At 36.0% G+C, this 25,334-nt stretch overlaps 5 protein-coding genes across 7 annotated transcripts; 3 read left to right on the plus strand and 2 right to left on the minus strand.

Annotated features, from left to right (window-relative positions):
* Window positions 1–145: 145 nt before the first annotated feature.
* On the minus strand, window positions 146–3,962 carry LOC111488642 (E3 ubiquitin-protein ligase SPL2). 2 transcript variants are annotated; one of them, XM_023136503.1, is made up of 7 exons: window positions 3,284–3,962; window positions 2,511–2,612; window positions 1,925–2,095; window positions 1,717–1,838; window positions 973–1,092; window positions 452–823; window positions 146–360 (listed from the first exon to the last, which is right to left on the minus strand). In XM_023136503.1, exons 1-6 carry the CDS (start codon window positions 3,641–3,643, stop codon window positions 475–477), a joined length of 1,224 nt encoding a protein of 407 aa, XP_022992271.1. In that variant the 5' UTR covers window positions 3,644–3,962; the 3' UTR covers window positions 146–360; window positions 452–474. The 2 variants fall into 2 exon arrangements, with proteins under 2 accessions (XP_022992271.1, XP_022992269.1); XM_023136501.1 differs by having other exon boundaries at window positions 149–823; window positions 3,284–3,961.
* A 701-nt stretch (window positions 3,963–4,663) lies between these two features.
* LOC111488685 (phosphoribosylglycinamide formyltransferase, chloroplastic) lies at window positions 4,664–6,121 on the plus strand. Its single transcript, XM_023136580.1, has one exon. It carries the CDS (start codon window positions 4,983–4,985, stop codon window positions 5,868–5,870), a length of 888 nt encoding a protein of 295 aa, XP_022992348.1. The 5' UTR covers window positions 4,664–4,982; the 3' UTR covers window positions 5,871–6,121.
* A 1,370-nt stretch (window positions 6,122–7,491) lies between these two features.
* Window positions 7,492–9,484, plus strand: LOC111488713 (transcription initiation factor TFIID subunit 9). The gene is made up of 3 exons (XM_023136625.1): window positions 7,492–7,721; window positions 8,448–8,725; window positions 9,016–9,484. The coding sequence occupies exons 1-3, from the start codon at window positions 7,634–7,636 to the stop codon at window positions 9,289–9,291; spliced, it is 642 nt and encodes a 213-aa protein (XP_022992393.1). The 5' UTR covers window positions 7,492–7,633; the 3' UTR covers window positions 9,292–9,484.
* LOC111488570 (probable GTP diphosphokinase RSH2, chloroplastic) lies at window positions 9,435–14,086 on the minus strand. Its single transcript, XM_023136385.1, has 6 exons — window positions 12,817–14,086; window positions 12,546–12,731; window positions 11,235–11,695; window positions 10,426–10,584; window positions 9,985–10,339; window positions 9,435–9,890 (listed from the first exon to the last, which is right to left on the minus strand). Exons 1-6 carry the CDS (start codon window positions 13,549–13,551, stop codon window positions 9,576–9,578), a joined length of 2,211 nt encoding a protein of 736 aa, XP_022992153.1. The 5' UTR covers window positions 13,552–14,086; the 3' UTR covers window positions 9,435–9,575.
* A 3,016-nt stretch (window positions 14,087–17,102) lies between these two features.
* On the plus strand, window positions 17,103–24,243 carry LOC111488536 (exportin-T-like). Of its 2 annotated transcripts, none has more exons than XM_023136319.1 (16): window positions 17,103–19,172; window positions 19,295–19,384; window positions 19,499–19,588; window positions 19,693–19,797; window positions 19,982–20,041; window positions 20,304–20,366; window positions 20,458–20,553; window positions 20,730–20,894; window positions 21,472–21,645; window positions 21,777–21,842; window positions 21,950–22,048; window positions 22,145–22,291; window positions 23,241–23,433; window positions 23,517–23,561; window positions 23,667–23,754; window positions 24,031–24,243. In XM_023136319.1, the coding sequence occupies exons 1-13, from the start codon at window positions 17,445–17,447 to the stop codon at window positions 23,328–23,330; spliced, it is 2,973 nt and encodes a 990-aa protein (XP_022992087.1). In that variant the 5' UTR covers window positions 17,103–17,444; the 3' UTR covers window positions 23,331–23,433; window positions 23,517–23,561; window positions 23,667–23,754; window positions 24,031–24,243. The 2 variants fall into 2 exon arrangements, with proteins under 2 accessions (XP_022992087.1, XP_022992085.1); XM_023136317.1 differs by lacking the exon at window positions 24,031–24,243 and having other exon boundaries at window positions 17,103–17,239; window positions 17,433–19,172; window positions 23,667–23,975.
* Window positions 24,244–25,334: the final 1,091 nt, after the last annotated feature.

A 25,334-nucleotide genomic window follows, 5' to 3' on the forward strand; every position in this document is an offset into this window, starting at 1 on the left:
TGGGATCTCACAATTCAAAACTCTAATCTCTTGATCAAGAATATGTCTTAATCATCCCATCAAACAACTTCTAACAACTTCTAGTTAAGCTTTAAAACAACAAATCATAAAAGAGGAAATCATAAAAGAGGTGAGGAGAGAATAATGATAACAAAGCCAATATTGAAGTTTCTTTTCATCACATATATCACCAAGTTACAATGTAAAAGAGTATACTATGTGGAATTTACAAGAGATATCACTTCAAATTTGGCTTTAGATACTCTTAACGAACTCTGTGATCAAAATACCGACTACATGGATAAATTGTTACAGTAGATATGGAAAGACAAACTCCAGATCTGCTGCCTACGGGAATGACTGGCATAGATATGAAATTTCAAACAGTATCAGTAAAAAGGGCTATCCAGAAGAATGAGATGTGTATATGTAGATGTGTCGTGGTTAGAACCTGAAAAGATCGTTTGTTTCTCCTCATGAATCGTAAATCCGCACAGAACTACGGATCTGCTGGCGGCAGACGGGACATTTGGGAGCTGAATCGCGTTCAACTGACATGGCACAACGTTCACAGCAAACAAAATGACCACATGGAATGAAAGCAGAGCGCTTTCTTCTCATGAGACAGATCACGCACAACTGACCATCTGGAACGTTTGATGATACCTCGTCCTCTGGATCGACTGCTTCCTCGTTGTCTGATGCAGTTCCAAAATCACCATAAATCGGAATGTTGTTTGAATCCAGTTGTGACATGGTGGAATCATTCCCTGAATCCTGTAACCGTCTCTGTTGCCTCCATTGTTTCCATCTATTCCAGTTTCTGAAGGAGAGAATGGATGTTGATATTAAGATATCTCGCAAAATAAAATATCAAACCAAGATATCGAGCACAGTTTCTGAAGAGAATCCTCAACACCAAGATATCTCACAAAATAAAATAAAAGAAGAAATTAAGAAAGAAAAAAATACCTCACAACAGAATAACCAAGAACGCCAACCGACAGCGAACCAAGTACAACACTACTCCAAAACAGAAATTTTGTTTTGAAGACTAGATCTAAAATCATCTGATCCTTAGTCATTTCACATCTGCAAAGAAGAGTACTATCATCATAATTTTCATTATTCCAATGAATATTATCTCGAAGAACAAACAGGAATAATGTTTGTCACTAATTAGATGCTATTCCCAGTATTCAACAGAGATGAAATAGCACTACATGTCACACATCAAGCACGGCTTCCGTTTATTACATAAAGCAAAATCAATTGAATCATATTTTTCTTTTAATTTTTCGGTGTTTTATTTATTAAACTTTGGGTGTGTGTGTGGGAGAGGAGGGACTAGCAATTAGCTAGCATCACTGACGAGACAATACGTGTTTTGATTAATTTAGGTATAAACCAAAATCTCCACACTTCAACTGGGAACGAGAGAACCTGTATATATCTATATATACATGTGTGTGTGTGTGTGTGTGTGGAGAGGAGAAAGAGATAGCATTGAGACCCATACATCAAACACACAAAAATCCATTTAGCTCCAACAGGCAACAAAAGCTTTCTACTCGGAGGCTCGATCCTAAAACCTAGTTAAACTCACATCCAGAGCACCAAACCCAAATCAACGGGGTGTCCACCACTAGCAAGCAGAACACATTTGTTATCAATATGATATGCATTTATGATCTACTTCAAAATGGATAAACTTACAGAAAATGGGGAAAATCCTTGCATGACTTTATCACAGGAACTCCATTTTTAAAACTGCATATGCCAACAGCACTGATATTTTTTCCTAATGGAAGTATTTTCTCCTCATCAAGCACCCCAACCTTCAAAAGTAGAACATGATAAATAATTTTTTGCTAAAATCCATTAAAAAGAGGTGTTCAACTTCAACAAAGATCGCCAAACTCACAGGGTACTCATGACCAAAAAGTGCTTGAAGGAAGGTATAAGGAGTAGCTGAAACGGGCTGTAGTTGATGATACACAGTTGTAAGAGGCAAAGGATGTCTTGACCCATCCATGTTAACGACAACAAAATCAGAATATGGTGAATGGCCCTCATCAACAAGGACAAAAGGAACCTGTTAAAAATTTCTCAAATTTCAGCATCACATAAGACTTTACAAATTAAAACGGCCACACATCAATCTCATATCATGTAGATTTAGTTTTCATAGACAATAAGTTAGCTACAATAAATTCCACTATGGGGTATGTCTTTGAGCCTACTCTGTTTGGAACCATATTTCAAGAGGCAGCATTACAAACCTACTTGCAAATGCCATGACAGAGAAAAAAAGACCCAATAGAGAACCACAGGAAAGGACATGATTTTATGGCCCCAAAACTTCAATTTGTTCTTTATTCACAGAAAGAATCACAAAGTTCCGTATCATTCAGGTTGAAGGGGTATTTAATACAAAGATCTTTTGTTGGCAAGTGTAACGAAAAGAGCGAATCAATCATAGCAATAACAGATATAGGACTAGGCTTTACCGTTCTAAATGATGTCGACTCTTGCTTTCTAAAGGTTCTTCCAAAAATTGCACGTAAATCAGAAGTCCATCCAAAGAAGCCTTTCCATTCGTTGAATATGCACTACACAATCACAAATTACAAAAAAGAAAGCTTTAGTTCATAGAACTGGATATTATCTACACATATCCATCACACTGAATAACCAAGGGGAACAAAAACAAACACCTGCAGAACAAATGAGGTTCAATAGTTAATACTGGTAGAAGAGAAATTTGTTTTCCTCAAGATTAAATTCATAATGAAGTTATGTTGGTTAAGGAGTTTGGAATTTCCCAAATACTTAATCCCCACATCGTAAGTTTACACACACAACGTGACGCAAGATCAACTTCAGGCAAGCCAGAAGACCTATGTAGATAATCAAACAGCAATTTCACCCGGTGATCCTTCTCTTTCATTGTTCGTCCAGAATAGAATCATATCATAACTATCTCTTGAACCTAGAACCTAGATTAGATACCTTGTAATGTGAAAATCCTAAAAGTTACACAAGTTAGTCGATTAATTGGTTGGACTTTATTGGCAATTTTGGTGGAGCTATCAAATTACTCGAATACTGTCACAACAATCTGAAAGTATAACATACTAACAAACGAACGAATATCAATAATCGTGCAAATTTCTAAACTGCATAGCTCAACTTATCCTCCGCCAAGAAAACGGCAGCCCAAAAGAAACAAAATCTTAGAACAGTAGCGCAGAGTCTATAACAGAAATATTGAAGGAGTTACCATTTGAGTACGCTGAATAATCACCGCTCTGTCTCCGGACTCTTGAGAAATCAATACATTAGGCTGTACGCTCTTCCAATTACCTTCCACAGACGACCTGGCCTCCACGGTGCCACGAACTACAACAAGCTTATGATCGGACTCGGATTTTCCCGAATCTCCATCGGAAATGATATGGCGAAGATCAGAAACACTAACATAAGGAGCTTTACGGAGCTCATCGAGAGCGGAGCAAGAAGCAGTGAGTTTGAGGACGGTACGAACAGCAGCATAAGCTAGGGCTGCGCCCAAAACGGCTCCATCAAACGATAAAGCAAACTGAGAGAGTAGAGAGACGAGGGCTTGCTCCGATGAGGACATGAGTGAATTCCGTGACTCTGCGGCGGTGAAAACAATTACCTCCTTAAATGCGGTGGAGACAGCGACCGGTACAACCGACGAGACAAAGCAGAAACGCCGCGGCGGCAGTTATTGCGGTGGTTTCAACGCGAATGTCGAGTGATAACGCAGACCAACGCGGAAGAGGGCGAATTGTGCATCAAGCAATTTTATATATCAAATCAAATTCCGAAGCACAAAAATCAAATAATGTCGAACTCCTTCATATAGTTCGTCCGTTTACTCTGCTTTCGAATTATAAAAACAATTAGGAACGGAATCAATGATGTTTCGGATAGTTCTACTACAAATTTCTTGGATGGTTGCGTTTTAAATAAATAAATAAATAAATAATATTTTTTAATTTTCGCGTGTTTTTTTGCTAAATTAATAATATATATATATATATATCGACTTTATATTTCATTTAAAAAAATTCTCAATAATATTTTTAAACTTTAAAATAAAAATTTAATACTCCTTTGACAAATAATAATTATTTGACAGTTGTTTAAAACAAAATATTGTTGACTATAAAAAATTTTAAGATATTTTTTTTACCTCTTTTGAATCAGAATGTAACAGTTTCCATCCAAAACTAACTGTGTAACTATATGTATGTATGTATGTATGTATGTATGTATGTATGTATGTATGTATGTATGTATATTTTAGGTCGAACAGTATTTTGTAGGTTTTTTTAGGTGGAAGATATTATTAAAACTCTTGAAATTTTAAAAGTATTTTGGGAGACCGAGTATAAAATTCGAATGTATTTTTATTAATTTAATTATTTTTGATTCAAATGTATTATTTTTATATTATACTTTTGTATCCCATATCCAAAACTCTATATAAGATGCTCAAGTTCACACAGGTTAATTTTGGGCTTAAGGAATTACATTGGGCTAAGCCCAGTATTCTAACGGCCCAGCCCAACAGCGTTTATTTAAAAAATTAGGAAAAAATAAAGAATTTTAAATTATAGCCGGCTTATTTGCCATCCATTTTCACGCCTAATTCCCTTCTTTTATAGCAGTTCAGTAGCTCCATCACGCCTTGCCGCCGCCTACTCCTCCACGGCGCTTACTGCTGGCGCCGTCCTCCGCCGCATCTCTTCTTCGCCCATCTTCTCACCCATTTCTGTTCTTAGGTATTCTCTCTATCTTCCTTATTCATCTTATAAGTTTCGATTCTTACAATGGATGAACGTCTGTAAGCTCAAACCGATGGAATCGGACACTGGTTTTGCGTAATCGTGAACATTGCTTCGATTGTTCATACTTAAAAACAATCGATTTTGGTGTTGGTTTAGTTGAAAATGGAAGCTCAATGTTCTCTCTCTCGGTTTTGCCCAAATCTGTCCATTCCGTTGGTTCTATCTCCTAAACATCCGATCCTTTTGAAGTTTCCTTCCTATTCTTCTCGTCCGTCCTTTGTCCGAACCAATCATTCCACTTCGAATAGTGTTTGGTTCAAGGAGAATATTGCATGTAGAAAGAACTGTCAAGTCGTTGCGAGTTCCAGTCTCGAAGGGGATGTTTCAAGAATTGTGATTAGGAAGAAGAAACTTGCTGTTTTTGTCTCCGGTGGAGGCTCCAACTTTCGTTCAATACACGAGGCGTCTGTAGAAGGATCAATTCATGGAGAAATTGGTGTTGTGGTTACCAACAAAAGTGGTTGTGGTGGTGCAGAATATGCAAGAAGTAAGAACATTCCAGTTATTTTGTTTCCCAAAACAAAAGATGAACCCCATGGCTTATCTGCTTCTGATCTTGTAGCTACCCTTAGAAGTTTTGAGATAGATTTCATTCTTCTTGCTGGATACTTAAAACTTATACCCCTGGAATTGATCCAAGCCTATTCCAAATCTATAATAAACATACACCCATCACTTCTTCCTTCTTTTGGAGGCAAAGGGTATTATGGAATGAAGGTGCACAAGGCAGTGATTGCCTCCGGAGCTCGATTTTCCGGTCCGACGATTCATTTAGTCGATGAGCACTTTGACACTGGAAAGATTCTTGCTCAAAGAGTGGTTCCTGTGCTTGCAAATGATGCAGCAGAGGATCTGGCAGCTAGAGTTCTTAAGGAGGAGCATCATCTTTATGTCGAGGTAGTAGCAGCGTTATGCGACGATCGGATCGTTTGGAGAGAAGATGGTGTCCCTCTCATTCAAAGCAAAGACAATCCTGATGAGTTTTACTAGTGAACTGAAAAATGCTTGAAATTTGAGGCTCGGGTGTTTAGTGTTCAAATGAGATCCATGTTTCTCAGATTCTCTGTAATAATAATATCTGCAAACCAAGAAGTTTGAGCTTCTTCTGCATAAAATAAAGTAGCAGCCTGCCCTGTCTTGGAAGGGTTCATTGAAACAGTAGAGGAATCATTTGACTATGTATAACACAGTTCTTAGTTTTGTGTCATCTGTAAGCTGTACCCAGGTCTGAGCTGATTTTTGAACTGTGGGCTTTGATAGAATGCTTACTAATTGTTCCCCACATTTGTCTTCAAAGGCATTATCTTGTCATTTAAGAGGTGAGCTTGTTGCCTTCATTTGTTTTCAAATGCATTATCTTCTCTTCTTTTCTCTTCTTAGTTCTGAGAAGCTTACAATCTATAGATTGTTCTTGTGTTCTTAGTTCTCACAATCATGTTCTTGTGTTCTTAGTTTGTTATGTAGTTTGTACAATCGTGTTCTTATGTTCTTAAGTTCGTTCTATAGATTGTACAATTGTGTTCTTGTGTTCTTAGTTCTTATAACCGTGTTTTTGTGTTCTTAGTTCGTTTTGTAGTTGTACAATCGTGTTCTTAGTTCGTTCTAGAGATTGTACAATTGTATTCTTGTGTTCTTAGTTCTTACAACCATGTTTTTGTGTTCTTCGTTCGTTCTATAGATTGTATAATCGTGTTCTTGTGTTCTTAGTTCTTACAATCATGTTTTTTTGTTTTTAGTTCGTTCAATAGATTGTACATTCGTATTCTTGGGTTCTTAGTTCGTGCTATAGATTTTTCATTCGTGTTCTTGTGTTCTTAGTTACGAGGAGGTTGACGGTAGTTTCCATTTGTTTTTTTAAACCATTAACTTCTTAGTTCGACAAGTCGACTTCTCATCTTTTAACTTCTTATCTCGTATTGAAAAGCATAGAATATACAACTTTTTAGTGCTTTTGGGATGGAGTAGCAACTCCCCTTCAAAAGGCAATCGAGGGATTGTGAGTTTTACTAAAGTGTTTAAAGACTAATATTCTAAACATAATGTTACTCGTACAAAACATGATTTGTACATCAAAAGTTTGGTCCAAACGCTGAGATAGACTCTAGAAGAAAGAACTTTGAGTTTTTAATATTTCAAAGCTCAAAAAGGGTTAAGAATTTTGGCGAATTTTAGTCTGAACTCTGAAAAGGACGAACTTATATACAAGCATCGAGATAAGCTCTGTAAAGGATGAATTTTAAGTTCCGAACTCTCTAAAGCGCTAATAAATTGCAAATATAAGTTCTCATTTCTTTCGCTAAAAGACCGGACAGAGAGAGTGATGAAATGAACAAATACTGAAAATGAACTTTTGTTTTTTAATTTTAAAAAATTAGAAAATAAATTAAAAATAAAACAATTTTTACCCATTAAATCTAATTTAAAATGTACAAATGTGCACATTATAATAGAAATAAAACCAAATAAAAGTGAAATAAATTAAGATTGAAATTATAAAAAATATATATTTAAGAAAAAAAAACTATTCCGTACAATTCTAGGCCTTATATCCATTTTGGGCCTTGAACCCATCGGAAGTCGGGTGCCATTATTCGGGGCTCCGGATCCGACACCACGACTTCCATGCGCTTAATTTGGGGGAGAGGAGAGGAGACGAGACGAGAACGAAGAGCGACATCTGGGCTTGGAAGCCGATCTTTGAAGCTTTGAGTGAAACTCAAATTACAAAATTGTTAGGGCGAGGAATCAAGACGATGAGTCGTGGAGGTGGAGGTGGAGGTGGAGGTGGATATGACAACCAAAACACTAATTTCTCGCCCGAAGCTCGAACTTCTCAACTGGGTACGTTACTGTTTATCTTCTTTCCGTTCATGATTCCTCCATCGAGTTCCTACTTTTTTTCCACTTTCATTCAATTGTTTCTGGATGATTTCAGACGATTTTAGGGTATTTGATTCTACGGGTCGAATTTGTTCGTCATTTGATTGTTATTTTGATTTTGATGTTTTCTATTTTGAGTTGCTAACTCTTGAAACAAAATCGTAGCATGTAATTTAGAAATTTCGTTTTCTCGCGTCACTTGGATGTTCGAAGTTGGGAGGAATTAGGATGGAAAAGTGGGAATAGTGTGAAATTTTCAAGTTTGAGAAGCCAATTTGTTGTCGTTCTCTGTTTATTTTCAAGCTTCAAGATTGAACTATGGATTTCAAAATCAATTTCGAAAGACATTGAATTCATCTCTAGAGTATGCTGTATCTGAAAGCTGCTGGAATTTTTCGTACCGGAAATCAAATCCTATTCGATCACTGAACTGTTTATTTTGTTCATGTTGTTACTTAAACTATCAAACAATTGTTTTGCTTAAATTGAATTCTTATACAAGTTTAGAGAAAAGAGCAAAGCATATGAAAGTCTAGGAACTTAATATCGCATTTGAAATGTTATTGCCTTCTCCAAATAATGCTCTACTTCATAATTATCAAACGTACAATGTAAAACAAGCTAGTTATGTTTGATAGAAATATCAGTTTAGCAAGATTGCAAGAATGATGTAAATTTCTTGTGCAGGTGACAGGGGCGTTAAGGAAATGTCTGAGGGAGACGAGGACCTGCCAAGGGATGCAAGGATTGTGAAAACACTTCTGAAATCAATGGGAGTCGAAGATTATGAACCACGAGTTATTCACCAGTTTCTTGAGCTGTGGTATCGGTACGTCGTTGACGTATTGACAGATGCGCAAGTATACTCAGAGCATGCTGGCAAGGCTGCTATCGACTGCGATGATGTGAAGCTTGCTATCCAGTCCAAAGTTAATTTCAGCTTCTCTCAACCTCCTCCAAGAGAGGTAAGATTGCTTAATAGTTCCATTGGAGGGGATATACCAATGTAATCTCGAAGTATTTGCATGAGAAAGAAAATGTAGTCTTGAAGAAAGAGACAGAGCAGATATTTGTGGGTTTCTCCCCAAGGTTTTTAAAACGTGTCTGCTAGTGAGAGGTTTCCATGCCCTTATAAAGAATACTTCGTTCTCCTCCCCAACCGATGGGAGGGATACCAGATCACATTCACGGATTTTTCTTTCTATCTTCTCTCCCATTGAAGGAAAAGTGTTTAACCATGTGTTTCTTGTGTTAGGTTCTTCTAGAGTTGGCCAGAAACAGGAATAAAATTCCATTGCCAAGGTCAATTGGCGGGCCTGGTATTGCGCTCCCACCCGATATAGATACATTGCTCAGTCCCAACTATCAACTGGCAATCCCGAAGAAGCGACCAGTCGAAGCCATGGAGGAAACAGAGGAGGACGAAGGTGTTGACACAGTTCCGTCCCAAGAACTGAGCACAGAAGTACCTCAACAACATACCCCACAGAGGGTATCTTTCCCCTTGTCTAAACGTCCAAAAATAACATAGCTGTTTTTCCTTCTTGTCTCGCTTTCCTCTACTTCCCCAATTAAAAGGGTCTTTGAAATTTCATATAGATTCACTCAAAGTTGGGGGAGGTATTGTTGGATGTTAACAATCTATTGTATAATATTGTGTTTAAGAATGAACTCCAAACAAGAATGCTTCAATTTTGATTATGAACTTTGTTGAATTTCAGTTACTATTGAGTTGTTCTGTTCTGTACAAAGAGCACTATATACAGGGTAATTTGATAATCACAAGACGTTTATCATAGACAATCTAAGTTATGGTCAGCTCCAGAAACCAACCGTGTTAGGAGCAACCGGGGACAGACCGGGGTACGATACCGTGATCCCACGGTCGTACATTCGCTGGATTTCTTCCCTGCACTCCGTCAACGACTTATCGGGTATGGCAGGAGTTAGCTCAACCACATCACCCATCTTCAGCTTGCACTTTGGATCGTTCACTTGCTCGTGGTTAACCCTTAGTCTCAAGTCTTTTTTCATGAGTAAGCCATGGGAAGTCGATCTCGAGCTTCCTCGCCCAAATCTTTTCATTAAATCTGTGATCGTCGAATTTGCAGGGAACTCTTGAACTGACATCTGCAGTAAGCAAGTAAAATACTGTTGTTCAATGACATCACTTAACCGAACTCGATAACGTTAAACTAATATAACATGAAAATGAGTAACAAACCTTGTCATTCTCAATTATTACGACGAATACAGGTCCATCTTGAAAATCACTTTGGGTTTTGTACGAATATGGACAGCCTTCAGAATGAGAAGGGAATTTGCAGTGTGGCCTAATGGAATCAGCGTTGCCAACGGAAGATCCATCTTTGCTCATAGCCATACACTGCCACGTGACAACCCATCGAGCCCATTTGACCATCTGAACGACGAACGGAGAGTACTCACTGTCACCCTCCTTATATCTCCAATGAGCTGCAATGCCGAACTCCGCTTGCAAATGCATCTCTTCTGTCCTAATTTGTACTTCAAGTGGCACCATGTCTTCAAACACTACAACCGTGTGTAGAGATCGATACCTTCAAATCATCGAGTCGAGTAAGAAATGGAAAGAACAAATAAATAAAGGATACGGGAGAAGATGTCATTTTGAGCCACAACATACCCATTAAACTTGGGTCGACTAATGTAATCTTTGCATCGCCCAGGCACTTCAGACCATAACTGGTGAACTATTCTTAAAGCTCTCAGGCAGTCTTCTTCGTTTTTTACAATAAGACGTAAGCCGTGAATGTCGTGGATTTCGTTCATGGTCAACTTCTTTCTGTGGATAAGAATGAAAAGTACACACTTTTAATGAGAATATGTAGAGTTCACTTCAGAATTCATAAATATCAGATCATGAATAGAAAAAAGCTCATTAACTTCAAGTTGAACCTATTTAAGATCTGTACTCAAACCCACCTTTGATATCGTTATCTTTGAGCTTTTCCTCAAGGTTTTTAAAACGTGTTTGCTAGAGAGAAGTTTCCACACCCTAATTGTTCTCCTCTCAAACAGACGTGAGATCTCACAATCCACCCCCTTTGGAGCCCAGCGTCCTCGCTGGCACTCGTTCCCTTCTCAAATCAATGTGGGACTCCTCCATCTACCCCCATTCGGGATCTAGTGTCTTTACTGGCGCACCACCTCATGTCCACCCCCTTTCAGGGCTCAGTCTCCTCGCTGGCACATCACCTGGTGTCTAGTTCTGATACCCCTTCGGTGACCAAGTTTTTTTTTCAGGGAGGAGAACAAAACATTCCTTATAAGGGTGTGGAAATCTCTCCCTAACAAACGCGTTTTAAAAATCTTGAAAGAAGCCCGAAAGAGAAAGCCCAAAGAGGACAATATCTGTTAGCGGTGTCCTTGGGGCGTTACATGAGGACTAGAGGACTAGAGGTGAAAATTGAAATGGAGAGTCAGAGAACATGCCTCAACATTTTTAAGTATATGCTGTATAAGCTCTTATTGCGTCCAGATAAGAGATGGTAAGAAATCCCTTGGATCTTCAGAGCTTCATCTAGCTTCTCAATAGCAGAAGTTATTCTTGCTGAATCAAATGAGTCCACTAATTTAGAAGACAGTTCTTTATGCTCTTCCGGATGGAGATGCTTAAAGCATAAGTTTTCCAATTGCTCCTTCCAACTCAATATTCCTAAGCGATTAGCCAATGGTACAAATATTTCCAAAGTTTCCTTGGCAAATCTTAGTCGTTTGGTCAATGGCAATGCATCTAGTGTCGTCATATTATGCAGACGATCAGCCAACTTAACGAGAACGGCCCTCGTGTCTGCCATGGCAAGGAACACGGTGTGCAAGCGGTCTGCCTCGACCCTTTTGTTGGCTGTATTGTTCTCGCGTGCAAGCTTGCTCAAATGACTTAGTTGAGACACCTTCAACAATCACAAGGTGAAATTTAGCAGACAAGAAGTTTGAAGTACTGTCACGAATGTAAAGCAAATTGACTTTAGTACAGAACTGCGTGAGAAAAGCAAAACTAGAAAATTAAAAACTGCACCCAAGGTTTAAAACGCGTCGGCTAGGGGAGGTTTCTACACCCTTAAAAAAAATGCTTCGTTCTCCTCCCCAACCAAGGTGGGATCTCAAAATCCACCCCCCTTTGGGACTCAGCATCCTCGCTGACACTCGTTCCCTTCTCTAATCGATGTGGGACCCCTAATCCACCCCTAAACTCCCCAACCAATGTGAGATCTCGCAATCCTCCCCCATTTGGGGCTCAACATCCTCGCTGCCACTCGTTCCCTTCTCCAATCGATGTGGGACGCCCTAATCTCCTTTGGCGCCAACATCCTTGTTGGCACACCGCTTCGTGTCCACCCCCTTTCGGGGCTTAGCCTCCTCACTGGCACACCACTTAGTATCTGGTTCTGATACTATTTGTAACAGCCCAAACCCACTGCTAGCAGATAGTGTCCTCTTTGGACTTTCCCTTACAAGTTCTCTAAAGGTTTTTAAAACGCGATTCTAGGGAGAGGTTTCCACACCCTTATAAAGAATGCTTCGTTTTCCTCCCTGACCGATGTGAGATCTTACACAAAGCAACTAAGATCAATTATAGTACACAATGGACAGAGATTTCACCACATGCTCTAATCAAAGTTAAGTTCACATAACAGACTCCACATGTGGTTACACATCCAGAGCTCATAGGCTCTAAACCCAATCAACATTCATCAACATTCATCAGTGCCTAATCAATTGCATGAGAAAAATTTTACTCACCTCTTCAACTAAATCAGCAACCCCAACTCCAACTGTCCCTAAAATGTAGTCATAACACATGAACGAATCATCGATTGCGTCGTGCAGAAGTCCTGCAGCAACCACCATGGAATTTGCACCGATCGTAGCCAGCAGCATCGCTGTTTCCACACAATGTTGTAAGTACGGATCTCCACTGGCTCGCATCTGCAAAGGAAGAACACAAGTTTAATCATCTTCACTAATGCCACGGATCGAAACAGGGGGGATATTCATGAGAATGAACTCATACTTGTCCCCTATGTGCCTTTTCAGCTTCATAAAATGCCTTGATCACGAATTCATCAAGAAAGATCTTATGCCTAATTTGTGCACCAAGAAGCATATCCCTTGCATATGGCTCGAGGGTGCATTCCCCAAACCCATCTTCCAAACTAAAGGTCAACTCATCCATGAGCACAGCCGATGAACTCACGTCATGAGCATTTCTGTGAACATCCACATATGATCCTGAAGCATTCCTAAAGAACCCATTGAAGAGTCCATTCGATCCAACTCCAATTGAGCTCTGGAAATTCATTTCCCAACTCTTTTCTCTCGTATTTGAAATCGAAATCGGAGGACTTTTCGCCGATGAACCAACTCCGCTACTACAGCACGAAACCGGACCCTGGAACACCGACACCGGGCTACAGTCCCTTGTCAATGGAGACCCTAAATACTTGCTTGAAGAATATCGAAATGAGCTACTCAATTCCTCCTCTCTATCATGCCATAACGATCCCAATTCCTCTCCACAACCGGAAAAACTTGTCGTTGACGATACATGCCGGACCGGGGAAGCTGAGAAAAGGCATGAAAGCCCACCGGCCACTGGCTTCTGAGAAGCCATTGCTGTTGACGACGTCGATGAAGATCGAGAACCAATTTCGAAATCGAAACTCGAATGAGCATTGATCTGACACGGATGTGTAGAGCAAAATCTGCTCGGTGAACCGGCGTATAAAGCAATCGTTGTTACTCCCATGTTCTTGAGCACAGCAAACTACTTCCCGCTCCAACTCAGATCGCAATCGCACAGTAACGATTAAGTTCTTCTGATCACGAACCAACTAAATTCCTCGCTAATCCGACTAATTTAGTATCAAACTCAACACAAAAACCAAGAATCGAACAATTTTATACGGCTGAGACGAAAGAAATACACAATAGACTCCGAATTTCCTCAATGACCCACTAATTAACTCAATAAACCCAATCAGTAAATGAAAAACACAGCACTATAATCGAAGAACAATCAACTTTCTGAGAGATTCGAAACTTTTCTCCCTCTGAAAGAAGTGGAAATGGCACCGAAGAACAGAAGAGGAGGAAACAAAAATCTGAACGAAAAGAAAAAAACAAAAATCATAAATGATGCAAAAGAAACCTATACAGATTTATACAAAATGAAATGAAAAACGAAATTGGAGGAAGAAAATGCCCTGGAATTGAACTAAAATTAGAACAAAACTTGAAGAAGTGACGAAGAGGGAATTAGTGAGGAAAAATGGAAAGGAACAACGAGAGCTTTCTATTTGCATTACAATACAGCGAAGGTTAAATAAAATTAAAATAAAAAGAAAGAAAATCTGGAAATAGTGAAATTACGGAAATGTCCTTTGTGCATCAAAATAACTTCTCTATCCCTTATTAGGGGTCTGTTTGGCAACGAATTTAGGTTTGACAACTTACTGCTAAATTTTCTTAATTATTTTAAAGAATTTGTTAAATTATAATAACATTTTAATTTTTAGTTATTTTATAATTATACTTACCAATATTAGTTTCACCAATTAATTATTTCGTTTTAAACCAAAATTTAAAAATAGGAACAAAAAAAAAAAATTAAAAAAATCGCTTTATTTTGTTTTGTTTTTCTTTAATTTAGCTAGAAATTTGAATATTTACTTAATATAAAAAAAATACAATAAACCAAACATAATTTCCTATTTATTTGATTGATATTAAACTTTAAAATTATTTAATTTGATTCATATATTTTCAAAGTATTTTCTAAGTTTTTTAAATTAAAAAAATTATTGATGATTTTTTTAAATATAAAAATAATACCCATATTCGAGCACTGAGAATGGGATTCCCATTCCCACCGGAAATTGTACGTGGCCTTCTTCCCGGCCAAATGAACGCCGGAATCTGGATTCCGGGGAGGATGGAATTTAGAAAATATTATTTTATTAAAATAATGCTCATTCATTTCGATTATGCTTCCATGGATTCGAATTCCCAATAATTTCACTTAAATCTTATTTTATTCTTTATATAATTTAAAATTAAATATGAAAAATTACATAATTAAAATATAATTTTTTGATGTGTCGACAAAATATGGCAAAATATTCAAGAATAAATAAAGGAAAAAAAAGTTGGGAATAAATAAAAAAATATAATATTTTTTTTCAAGCTTGTCGCAAAGCCTAATTAATATTAAATAAATTATTAGAATTATTGCGTCATTGAGAGAAAACCACTTTTAAATAAAGTGTTTTCCCCCGGATTTGGATACAACGGGCCGGTAGGGCTTAATTTCTAAACTACTCTGAATTTTTTTAAATTTTAAAAAAATTATTTTAATGAAAATGTTTTATTTAAAAAAATAACTCTTAAATTTCAATAATATTTTAAAATTAGAGGTTTCATTAATATCTTTCGACTAAAAAAATTAAAAATACATTTAATATTAATATCATGTTTAAAAAAATATTCATAGATCTTCAAATTTTTTATTTTTTTTCTAAATTGTGAGGGTATTAACAATAAACGTATTTTTGTAATTTTGAATTTTGAATTAAAAAATTAGAGATATTATTGAATTTTTAAAAATTTCACCGTATATTTGAAATAGATTTGAAAATTAAACTGTAATTTTTAAATATTTTTTAAAAAGTTTAATGGTATTTATTTTTAACAAAATATTAACCATATTAATTAATTAATTTATTTATTTATTTTGGTTGAAAGGTATTAATATATATTTTTATTAATTTATAATACGTGAGAAAAATATCTAAAAATTAAATATATGTTGGGTGTTATATAATAAAAATTATCATAATTTTATATAAATAAAAATATTTTTAACAATTTTACTAAATAATTTAGGAAAATTAAATAAAATGCTTGCGTCCCATTTGGCGCTCGTTAGTGGATATCGCTTACGTTGGCAAATATTTATCTCTTATTATTATATTTTTATTGTAATTATCGTCATAGTTATTTTAAACGTGTTTGACAATTTCCTCCAATTTAAAAATATTTAATTGGAGACTAAAATTAATTTATAAAATATAATAGATTATTCCAAATTATTTTTAAAATCCTTGATTAGTGACACATTAAAAAAAAAAAGAGTCAACTAAATAAATTAAATTATGTTGTGATAATTTAAGGTTCAGTTTAATAATTATTTTATTTTTTAAAATTAAAAAAATTGCTTTTTTATTTTTTGAATTAGTTAAATTAAAAAAAAAACACAAATATATGGAGACAACATTTACTAATTTGTACATCTCATAACAATAACGTTATTTTTTAAATTAATGAAAAATGGTTATTTTAAAATTAATTTGAAAAGATATAAGAAGGGTAATATTGGAATTTCGAGATAAATCGATCAAATTTTAATTTTCAAATAAAAAGAAAATTTGGATTTTTCCAATTGGGGGGATGTAGTGGGCTAGCACGTGCCCGATGGCTTGCAAAAACCCACACCACGTGATCGGGTGGGTTGTCTATGAAATCACGTAACTTGACCCGAAGCAAGTTTAATATATTTTTATTTATATTAAATTATGAAAATTAATTAGATATTATTTAGTAATTATATAATTCTCCCCGTTAAAAAAAAATTAAATAAATTAATATAATAATCGTTGATGCTAAAAGGGTTTTTCTTTTCTTTTTCGGTTCGATGAGTTTGAATTCCTGAGCCCATTCAGTTACCCCATGCTCTGATTCTCAAAGATATTGGGCCGACTGGTATAACTAATAGGCCCAGATCTTCAAAATGGGCTTACTTGATAAAGCCCATCAAGTCCCAACAGACTAGAACTCAAATTTACTAATTTACCCTTCATAATGCAGGACCGGCGGATGGTACTTTGGTCAATGTCGGTCTTCCCATGAGCAATTTAATAACTAATTTGGCGCGTGCATGACATTTTTGACAATCGCGTGAGGATTATTCAGTTATAACACGTTGGAAGTATTTTTTTTTTTTATTGCCAACTTTACCCTCCTTTTTAAAAAAATATTAATTAACGCTAATCCGAATTTCCAACCATTATAATCTCACTTTCTTTTTTTAAATCAAGTAATTAATTAAATATTTATTTTATTTTCTATCTTAAATATTATATTTTATGAAATCTTGGAAGATTATATGAATTAGAATAAAAAAAAAATACACGATTTATCCAATTTTTAAAAAAATATTTATTATTTATTTAATTTCCGCTGGGACGATAATTATAAATTATCGTATAAATTGGCAACTTCCTCCAAATCACAAACCCTAGAGGGAAGAACAAGAAAAGAGAGGGAAAAAAGGAAGGAAAAAAAACGAAAACGCCCACGAATTAAGTTCCATTAGAAAGCTTCCTAAAACACTACGCATTATAAAGATCCGTGAATTGATCTGAATCCATTAATAAAAGGTAAGCTTTCTGAGAACTTAATCTCGATCTCTCTCACTGCCGTTCTTCACTTCACATCACAAACCTCACAAAAACCCTTGAAGAATTTTTTTTCCTAATCTGGCTTGTTCTTTATGTAATCGCTGGTTTGCAGTGATTCTGCATAAGGTATTGATAATATCTTTTCTGTTTGATTTTGGGCTGTGGGTTTGAGGTTTTAAGCGCCATGGATGACTTGGAGAAAGCAATACTTATCATGTTTGATGAAACGAACAATATGGATTCCAACTTAAAATTAAAGGCTAATGAGTATTGTGATAAGATCAAAGCGGAATCGGCAATATGTAGTGTGTGCGTTGAGAAGCTTTGTTTTTCGAACATTGCTCAGGTTCAGTTTTGGTGCTTGCAAACACTTCATGAGATTATTCGGGTTCGTTATCCGTGGATGAGTGTCGATGAGAAGTATTTCATTAGAAATTCAGTGTTTTCCATTGTGTGTTTGGAGGGTATTGATGAGAACCACGCTCTTCGAATTTTACGGGGTCCTGCTTTCATAAAGAACAAGCTTGCTCAAGTTTTGGTAACATTAATTTACCTCGATTACCCGTTAAATTGGCCTTCTGTTTTTGTTGATTTCTTATCTCATTTGAGAAAAGGGCCCGTGGTGATTGATATGTTCTGTCGGGTTCTGAATACATTGGATGATGAGTTGATTAGCATGGATTACCCTCGAACGCCTGAGGAAGTGACAGCTGCTGGGCGGATTAAGGATGCCATAAGACAACAATGTGTCTCTCCAATAGTTGGAGCTTGGTATGACATTTTGTCTATGTATAAGAATTCTGATCAAGAATTGTGTGCAAGTGTGTTGGATACGATGAGAAGATACATATCTTGGATAGATATTGGGTTAGTAGTAAATGATGTGATTTTGCCGTTGTTATTTGAGTTAACCTTAGTTGATAGGCTGCTGGAACAACTTCGTGGTGCTGCGGCAGGGTGTTTATTGGCAGTTGTTTCGAAGCGGATGGATCATCAGGCAAAACTAACCCTGTTGCAGAGTCTACAAATAAGCCGGGTTTTTGGTATGGTTGCTGCTGAAGATAGTGACTCCGAGTTGGTTGCAAAGGTAGCTAGCTTACTTACAGGTTATGCTGTTGAGGTTTTGGAGTGTTTTAAACGGTTGAGTTCCGAAGATTCGAAGAGTAATTCTTTGGAGCTGCTAAATGAAGTTTTGCCGTCTGTTTTCTATGTATTACAAAAATGTGAGTTGGACTCTGCTTTTAGCATTGTGCAATTCCTTTCTGGTTATGTTGCCACCATGAAGAGCCTTTCTCCACTGACGGAGAAACAACTTCTTCACTTGAGTCAAATATTAGAAGTGATCCATGCACAAATCTGTTATGATCCTGTATACCGACACAATCTTGATGTCCTAGATAAGATTGGGAGAGAAGAAGAAGATAGAATGGTGGAGTTTAGGAAGGATTTATTGGTACTTTTGCGTAGTGTGGGTCGTGTAGCACCTGACGTAACTCAGATGTTTATTAGAAGTTCAATAGTAAGTGCTGCTGCTTCCTCATCAGATCGAAATGTTGAAGAGGTAGAAGCTTCACTTACACTTTTCTTCGCATATGGGGAGTCAATTAGTGATGAAGTATTGAGAAATGGAAGTGGACTTGTTGGGGAGTTAGTGACAATGCTTTTATCCACACGGTTTTCTTGCCATTCTAACAGGCTAGTTGCACTTATATATTTGGAAACAATTTTTCGATATATAAAGGCAGTGCAGGAGAATTCTCAATTTATTCATTTTGTTTTGGCTGCCTTTCTTGATGAAAGAGGCATACACCATCCCAATATCAACGTTAGTAGAAGGGCAAGTTATCTATTCATGAGGGTTGTGAAGCTTCTAAAAGTGAAGTTCGTTCCTTACATTGAGACAATTTTAACGGTATAAATCCCCTCTTTTATTCAAAGAATGTTTCAACTTTTGAAACTTTGTATTCCCTTGTAATATTTCACACAACATTGGGTATCCCTGAGTTAGCTTCTGTCGTCATGGTAAAATTTCAGAGTTTACAGGATACCGTAGCACGATTTACAAGCTCAAATTTTGCATCAGATGAACTTTCAGGGTCTGAAGATGGAAGCCACATATTTGAGGTTCCCCTTTTACTCATCTTTCTATTGTTTAACGTTTATTCCAAGTGCATGCATGTGCATATAGTGGTGCTTTGTTCTGTTCTTTGTTTGCATACCTAATGTATTTGTTTACAGGCAATTGGTCTACTGATTGGGATGGAAGATGTGCCACTGGAAAAGCAATCCGATTATTTATCATCTTTGCTCAAGCCTCTTTGTCAACAGGTTGTCGCTAATTTGCTAGTATAATCTTCCTTAAATGTTCGGATCTCTTATTTGGGTTTATTCATTATATAAATTTGGAGAAAACTTATCATGCTTTAATCTAGGTTGAAGCGGTGCTCATGAATGCTAAGGCATTAATTCCAGAGGAGGCTGCTGCAAAGATTACTACCATTCAGCAAATAATTATGGCCATTAATGCCCTCAGCAAGGTCGCTTTCTTTAATAACCTCTCTCTTGGGAGCAACATTTTTATCTCCCACTTTTTTCGTTCTTTGGATATAGTATTTTATGGATGGTCTCTTTGACGTCTCTGTAATAGAACAATTGTCTCATCCAATGAGTTAAAGACTTTCTCAACTCAATTTTACCATTCTTCCTTTTTTGGTAATCCAGGGGTTCAATGAGCGTCTTGTCACAACAAGTCGTCCTGCAATTGGTCTGATGTTCAAACAGGTTAGATTCCATGACCTTTTTTTTTTCTTGCCAATTTTCAAACTCGGAATGAAGAGATGTATGTAAAACCACCTATAAATAGCGTCTTTCTAGCTGATGTTCAATTAGAATAATAGGCTGGTGGCTAAGCGATTCATTTTGCTACCATTTTTCTAGCTTCTATTGAGGCTTAAATGGAGCAAAATATGAATTAAACTGCCAGAGTTATTATTACTAATCAAGTAATCATGTACTAACTGACGCACAATCTTCTTCAATTTAGACATTGGATGTTCTTCTCCAAGTCCTTGTTGCATTTCCTAAAATAGAGCCTCTGCGGACTAAGGTACAGGGTTAGATATAGATTCTTATAGGTACTTCCTCTTCCAGATTTTATAAGCTGCATCTGCACTGATGTTAGTTTCTTTTGAATTAAGGTCCTCTCTTTTATACATCGAATGGTGGAGATTTTAGGTGCATCTGTATTTCCATATCTTCCGAAGGCATTGGAGCAGTTGCTTGAAGATAGTGAGGTACTGATAAACTCAGATTCAGTTGGCATTTGATCCATTTAGTAAATCTGATGAAAGGAGTAATCAGAGACACCTTTGTTTTGAGGGTTTTGTTTTTTTGTTTTTTGAGTGAAGCTTGTTCATTTTTATTATGTAATTATTTTAGAGCTTGATTTCGATTGCATGTTTTCTTGCAGCCGAAGGAGATGGTTGGTTTCCTTGTGTTACTTAATCAACTAATCTGCAAGTTCAGCACTTCGGTCCATGGCATTTTGGAGGATGTATTTCCAACAATTGCTAGTCGGATATTCAGCATTATACCAAGAGATTTGATTCCTTCAGGACCTGGAACCAATATTGAGGTACTTTTAATGTGTTCTTTAATTCTGATTTTATTTATATTTTTTGTATTAGTAAATGGCATCTTCAAGGTGACACTGGGTTTGACATCAGTGCACCTTTTGTGCATTTCACATGTGGCAAGTGATTTGGTTAATGCTCTTATGCCACTGTTTTGACAGTGATGTACTAGAAGATAAATTCTAGAAATCTTGGGATGGTCTTTCTTTAAAAAAAATTAACCTTTAAATGGTAAATGGTTAAAAATGGGGTACTAGCTTTTATAGGAATCCTTCATTACATTGTTTGAAGTGGAACCCAAGTTGTACTTATATGCAACATTTTTCATGTGTTATATTAAGGTGTCCATGTTGGATTCAATATTTAAAATCGGGTGATTTATCTTGCATTTTTTATTTTACTCAGAAGTTGTTAATGCTGAATTTACACCGTAGCAAATGAAATTTATGAGCATATGTTATATGACCTCTGTTGAACTACTTCGAGCATAAAACTTAATTCTTCAATGGTTTGCTTTCAATTTGATGAGGAGAGAATTTTCCATCCTTTATCTTATGCAAGGCCCTTGTGTCATTGTAGGAAATTCGTGAGCTACAAGAGCTTCAACGAATGGTCTATACGTTTCTTCATGTGATCACCACACATGATCTATCTTCCATCTTTCTATCCCCTAAAAGCAGAAGCTACCTAGAACCAATGATGCAGTTACTTTTAAATACATCGTGCAATCATAAAGATATTCTTGTTAGAAAGGTATAATATTGATTTCTGTATTTGACAGCTTTTTATTCTTCAGATTTTTTTTTTTTTGTTTTATTTATTCTTTTACCTTTTCATGTATGTATTTGGTTGTCTGAATCTGATCATTGTTTTCTGTGATCTAGGCATGTGTACAGATATTCATTAAATTAATTAAGGACTGGTGTGCCCGACCATCTGGAGAAGAAAAGGTAACTGTACGCCTCATGCTTTCCTTGTTAATTATGTGTCTATTCTCTTGAAAAATATAAACACTCTCTTCTTAACATGTTTTACTGCTTTTATGGTTTTGATTCAGGTGCCTGGCTTCCAAAGTTTTATAATGGAGGGCTTTGCAACGAACTGTTGCTTGTACAGTGTGCTTGACAAATCATTTGAATTACACGATGCAAATACTGTGAGGATACTTTTCCGAATTATGTTTCATTTGTTATTGAACCCCAAGGATAGAGTTGCCTAATATTATATGCTTTTCCGTTTATGTTGGATGCAGCTAATTTTGCTTGGAGAAATTGTAGTGGCCCAAAAGGTTATGTACGAGCAATTCGGGCAGGATTTTCTTGTACATTTTGTATCAAAGGGTATTTTAACTGCACACTGTCCTCAAGATTTGGCCGAGCAGTATTGCCAAAAGTTGCAGGTACCTACTGGCATCATTTAAAACTTCGTTTGGCACGTATCAGAAAGGTTACTTAGTTGAAACTGTGATCATGTATATTTGCATTCTTAATTGTTATTTGATATTTGATATAATTATAAGATCTGGGTGATTCATGCAAGTCACTTCTCTACTTGTAATGTATGATAGATTTATGGTGTTTCTTCATGAATAAAAAAGGAGTAATGAACCCAGATGTCTTTCTGGCTGATTTGTTACCTAACGTGGTAGTTTCCCATCATAGGGCTTTCTATCTATAGATTGAGGCATTACCAAGGAGCAGCTAATTCGTTCAGAACTCAGTTGACTGCTTCTATAGATATTCAAACACTGGTTTCGACATGCTTAGATATTACATTTCTTTTGAAATTTCTGCCCTCAAATGTTCCATGTTTTTGGGGTGTTTATGTGAAATCAGTTGATTGATATGTAAACTGTCATGAAAAATGTGAAAAGGAAAACATAACGTAGATGACTTTTGTAAGGATATCTTATGGTTGGGAGGTTGAACAAAATTTCACTTTAAGCACGTTTTATATGATGTTTATTGGGTTTGTTATCTTTTCCCCGATTTTAAAGTAATATCGTTACTGACAGGTTAGATCGAGTGGTCAAATCCAACCTAAAGTGGTTTGGGAAAAGAAATCCGTTCAGTTATGCCTTTATTTATTTGTTTTTTGAACGAGGAGCGTGCTAAAAACACAATAGCCTGGTATAGGGTATTTATGCTTTAGTGAAGTGCGTGATATATAAACACATAATATTAGAAAACTGCTTGAAGTATAAGATAGAGTAATCCAAGGTTTGTCTGGCTATTAATGTCTCAAAGTTCATGAACACAATTGTCAACAAAATTCCTGCAAATAATATTTCATAATTTTAGCCTGAAATGACTAGCAGTTTTCGTATTGTGATGAGTTCTCATTTGCAGGGTAGCGACATCAAGGCGTTAAAATCGTTCTACCAGTCGCTTATAGAAAGTTTAAGAGTTCAACAGAATGGAAGCCTTGTTTTCAGATAGCATTGCCTGCCCACTTGGATGAAATAAGTTGAACTGTATTTCCTGAGAACTCCATTTTCTGGTGCTTGCTCTGAAATATGATCTGCAATTTTGTTCACCTAGGGTGAGATGGATTTCATAGTAATCTACCGACTAGATTCATATCAAGATTATTTCTCCATTGACGTTATTTCGATAATCTTGTAGGAACTATGCTGTAAATACGTTTTCGGCGGCTACTCAACGGATGAGGTATTTCTATTATCTTTATGTTCTTTTCATTTTACTTCCTGAATGGATATTACCATTAGAGTTGGCTCATTCTCTTCTTTATATCTCTTTGTTTTGCGTTTTCAGTTGTACATTGCCTGAAAAGATCTTATCAACCACAGATAGTTCAGTCAAATTTGGTTCGAAGTGGATCTACTCATTTACAAAGATCATGGTATTTTTTTTGTCCATACCATTTGCTTAGTTCTTGTATTTTCTTACAACTTTTCGTTCGTTACAATACGTTTTACGATTATTTTAGACTCGATCAATTTTGTTCCTTGGTTTCTGGCTCTGCACCACTGGATTAAGCCTTATCAATTCAGATTTGTATATTCTGGTCAAACATTAGCAGCATTTGTCATCATGAAATAAAATATAAAGTTTGAATTTCAAGTTCAACATAGGATTAACCTGAAAATCCAATCTCCTCTTCTGTTTTTAATTGCAGACATGGAGGTCTGGTTTAAACTTCGTTTTTAATATTTCGTCGGTGACTCTCTTCAGCACCGGGTTGATAAATACGTTAGATTTGGTGTATGAGAGTCTGCAAAATGTGAAATGAGACCAGGTCTGTACATAAAATAGTAAGTATGATGTCTCAGCTAGAAGTCACCTAAAGGTACAGTATTATTAAAGGGGAGCCAAGACTTTGACTTTGCAATCGCTTTCTGATGACTGACTGACTAGTCCCCTTCTCCTCTCCTTTTTCTTCTCATATGAACCCTCAAAGCTTGAGTGTTCGACACTTTTGATTAAAGCCATGATTGAATGTGGACATTTTTTTTCACCTCCCAAGTACATTTTTTACCATGATTGATTGAGAAGTAGAACAAGTAACACTTAAAATAGATGTTATGTGAGAAAGTAATCGGAGTTCTTTTCTTTTCTGCAAGTGAACTCTAGTCTCTTGGTCGAGAGCTTATGTCATATGTCAGTGAATTTTAGCCTCTTGGTCGAGAGCATATGCTCTATGTCAATGAACTTGAGAACGTATGTCATATATCATTGAACTATGTTCAAGTTGTCATTTTACTTTGTTTTGTGTAGAGTTGGACATTAGCATCGAGATTTTTAAATAAAATATTAATTTAGAAATCTATCAGAAAGTGAACTTTCAATTTTATTATTCCAACTCGACCAGGAATAAAAAATTAAAATTTTGAGGTTTTCATTGTCATTAGAAGGTAGTCTTTATGTTTAGACACAAGTTATGTCTTTACAATTCTATCACTGTTTCAACTGAGGCTAAAAGCCATATGTATATAAACAAAAGACTTGTACATTTTTCATTCTTATTAAATTTAAAAATAATATTATAAAAAAAAAATTACCCAAGATTTTTAATATAAAACTACCAAAATTCACTAATTTTAGCGTGTATAAATATATTATTGTATCTCTTGTTGTCCTCAAATTCATAAAAGAATTTCTTGTTTCATGTTATCTCCTTAATATGTTCTTAATAAATAAGTTTGTTACTGTGAAATTATCATGTATCTATCTAGCACGACTCATCTTCTCTAGAACATATTACAAGTTCAATAGAGTTCTATTACAAATCTTCACTATAATCGTATACCTTTGAGGCTCATAACTTTTTATTGACATGACTCTAGTATCATTGATAGGAACAACGAACCTCCACAATGATATGATATTATTTACTTTAAGCATAAGCTCTCATAACTTTTCCTTTAGTTTTCTCAAAAGGCCTCGTATTAGTGGATATATCGTCTCTTACATATATACTCA

Source organism: Cucurbita maxima, unplaced genomic scaffold, assembly GCF_002738345.1.
Source record: "Cucurbita maxima cultivar Rimu unplaced genomic scaffold, Cmax_1.0 Cma_Scf00013, whole genome shotgun sequence".
NCBI lineage: Eukaryota > Viridiplantae > Streptophyta > Magnoliopsida > Cucurbitales > Cucurbitaceae > Cucurbita > Cucurbita maxima.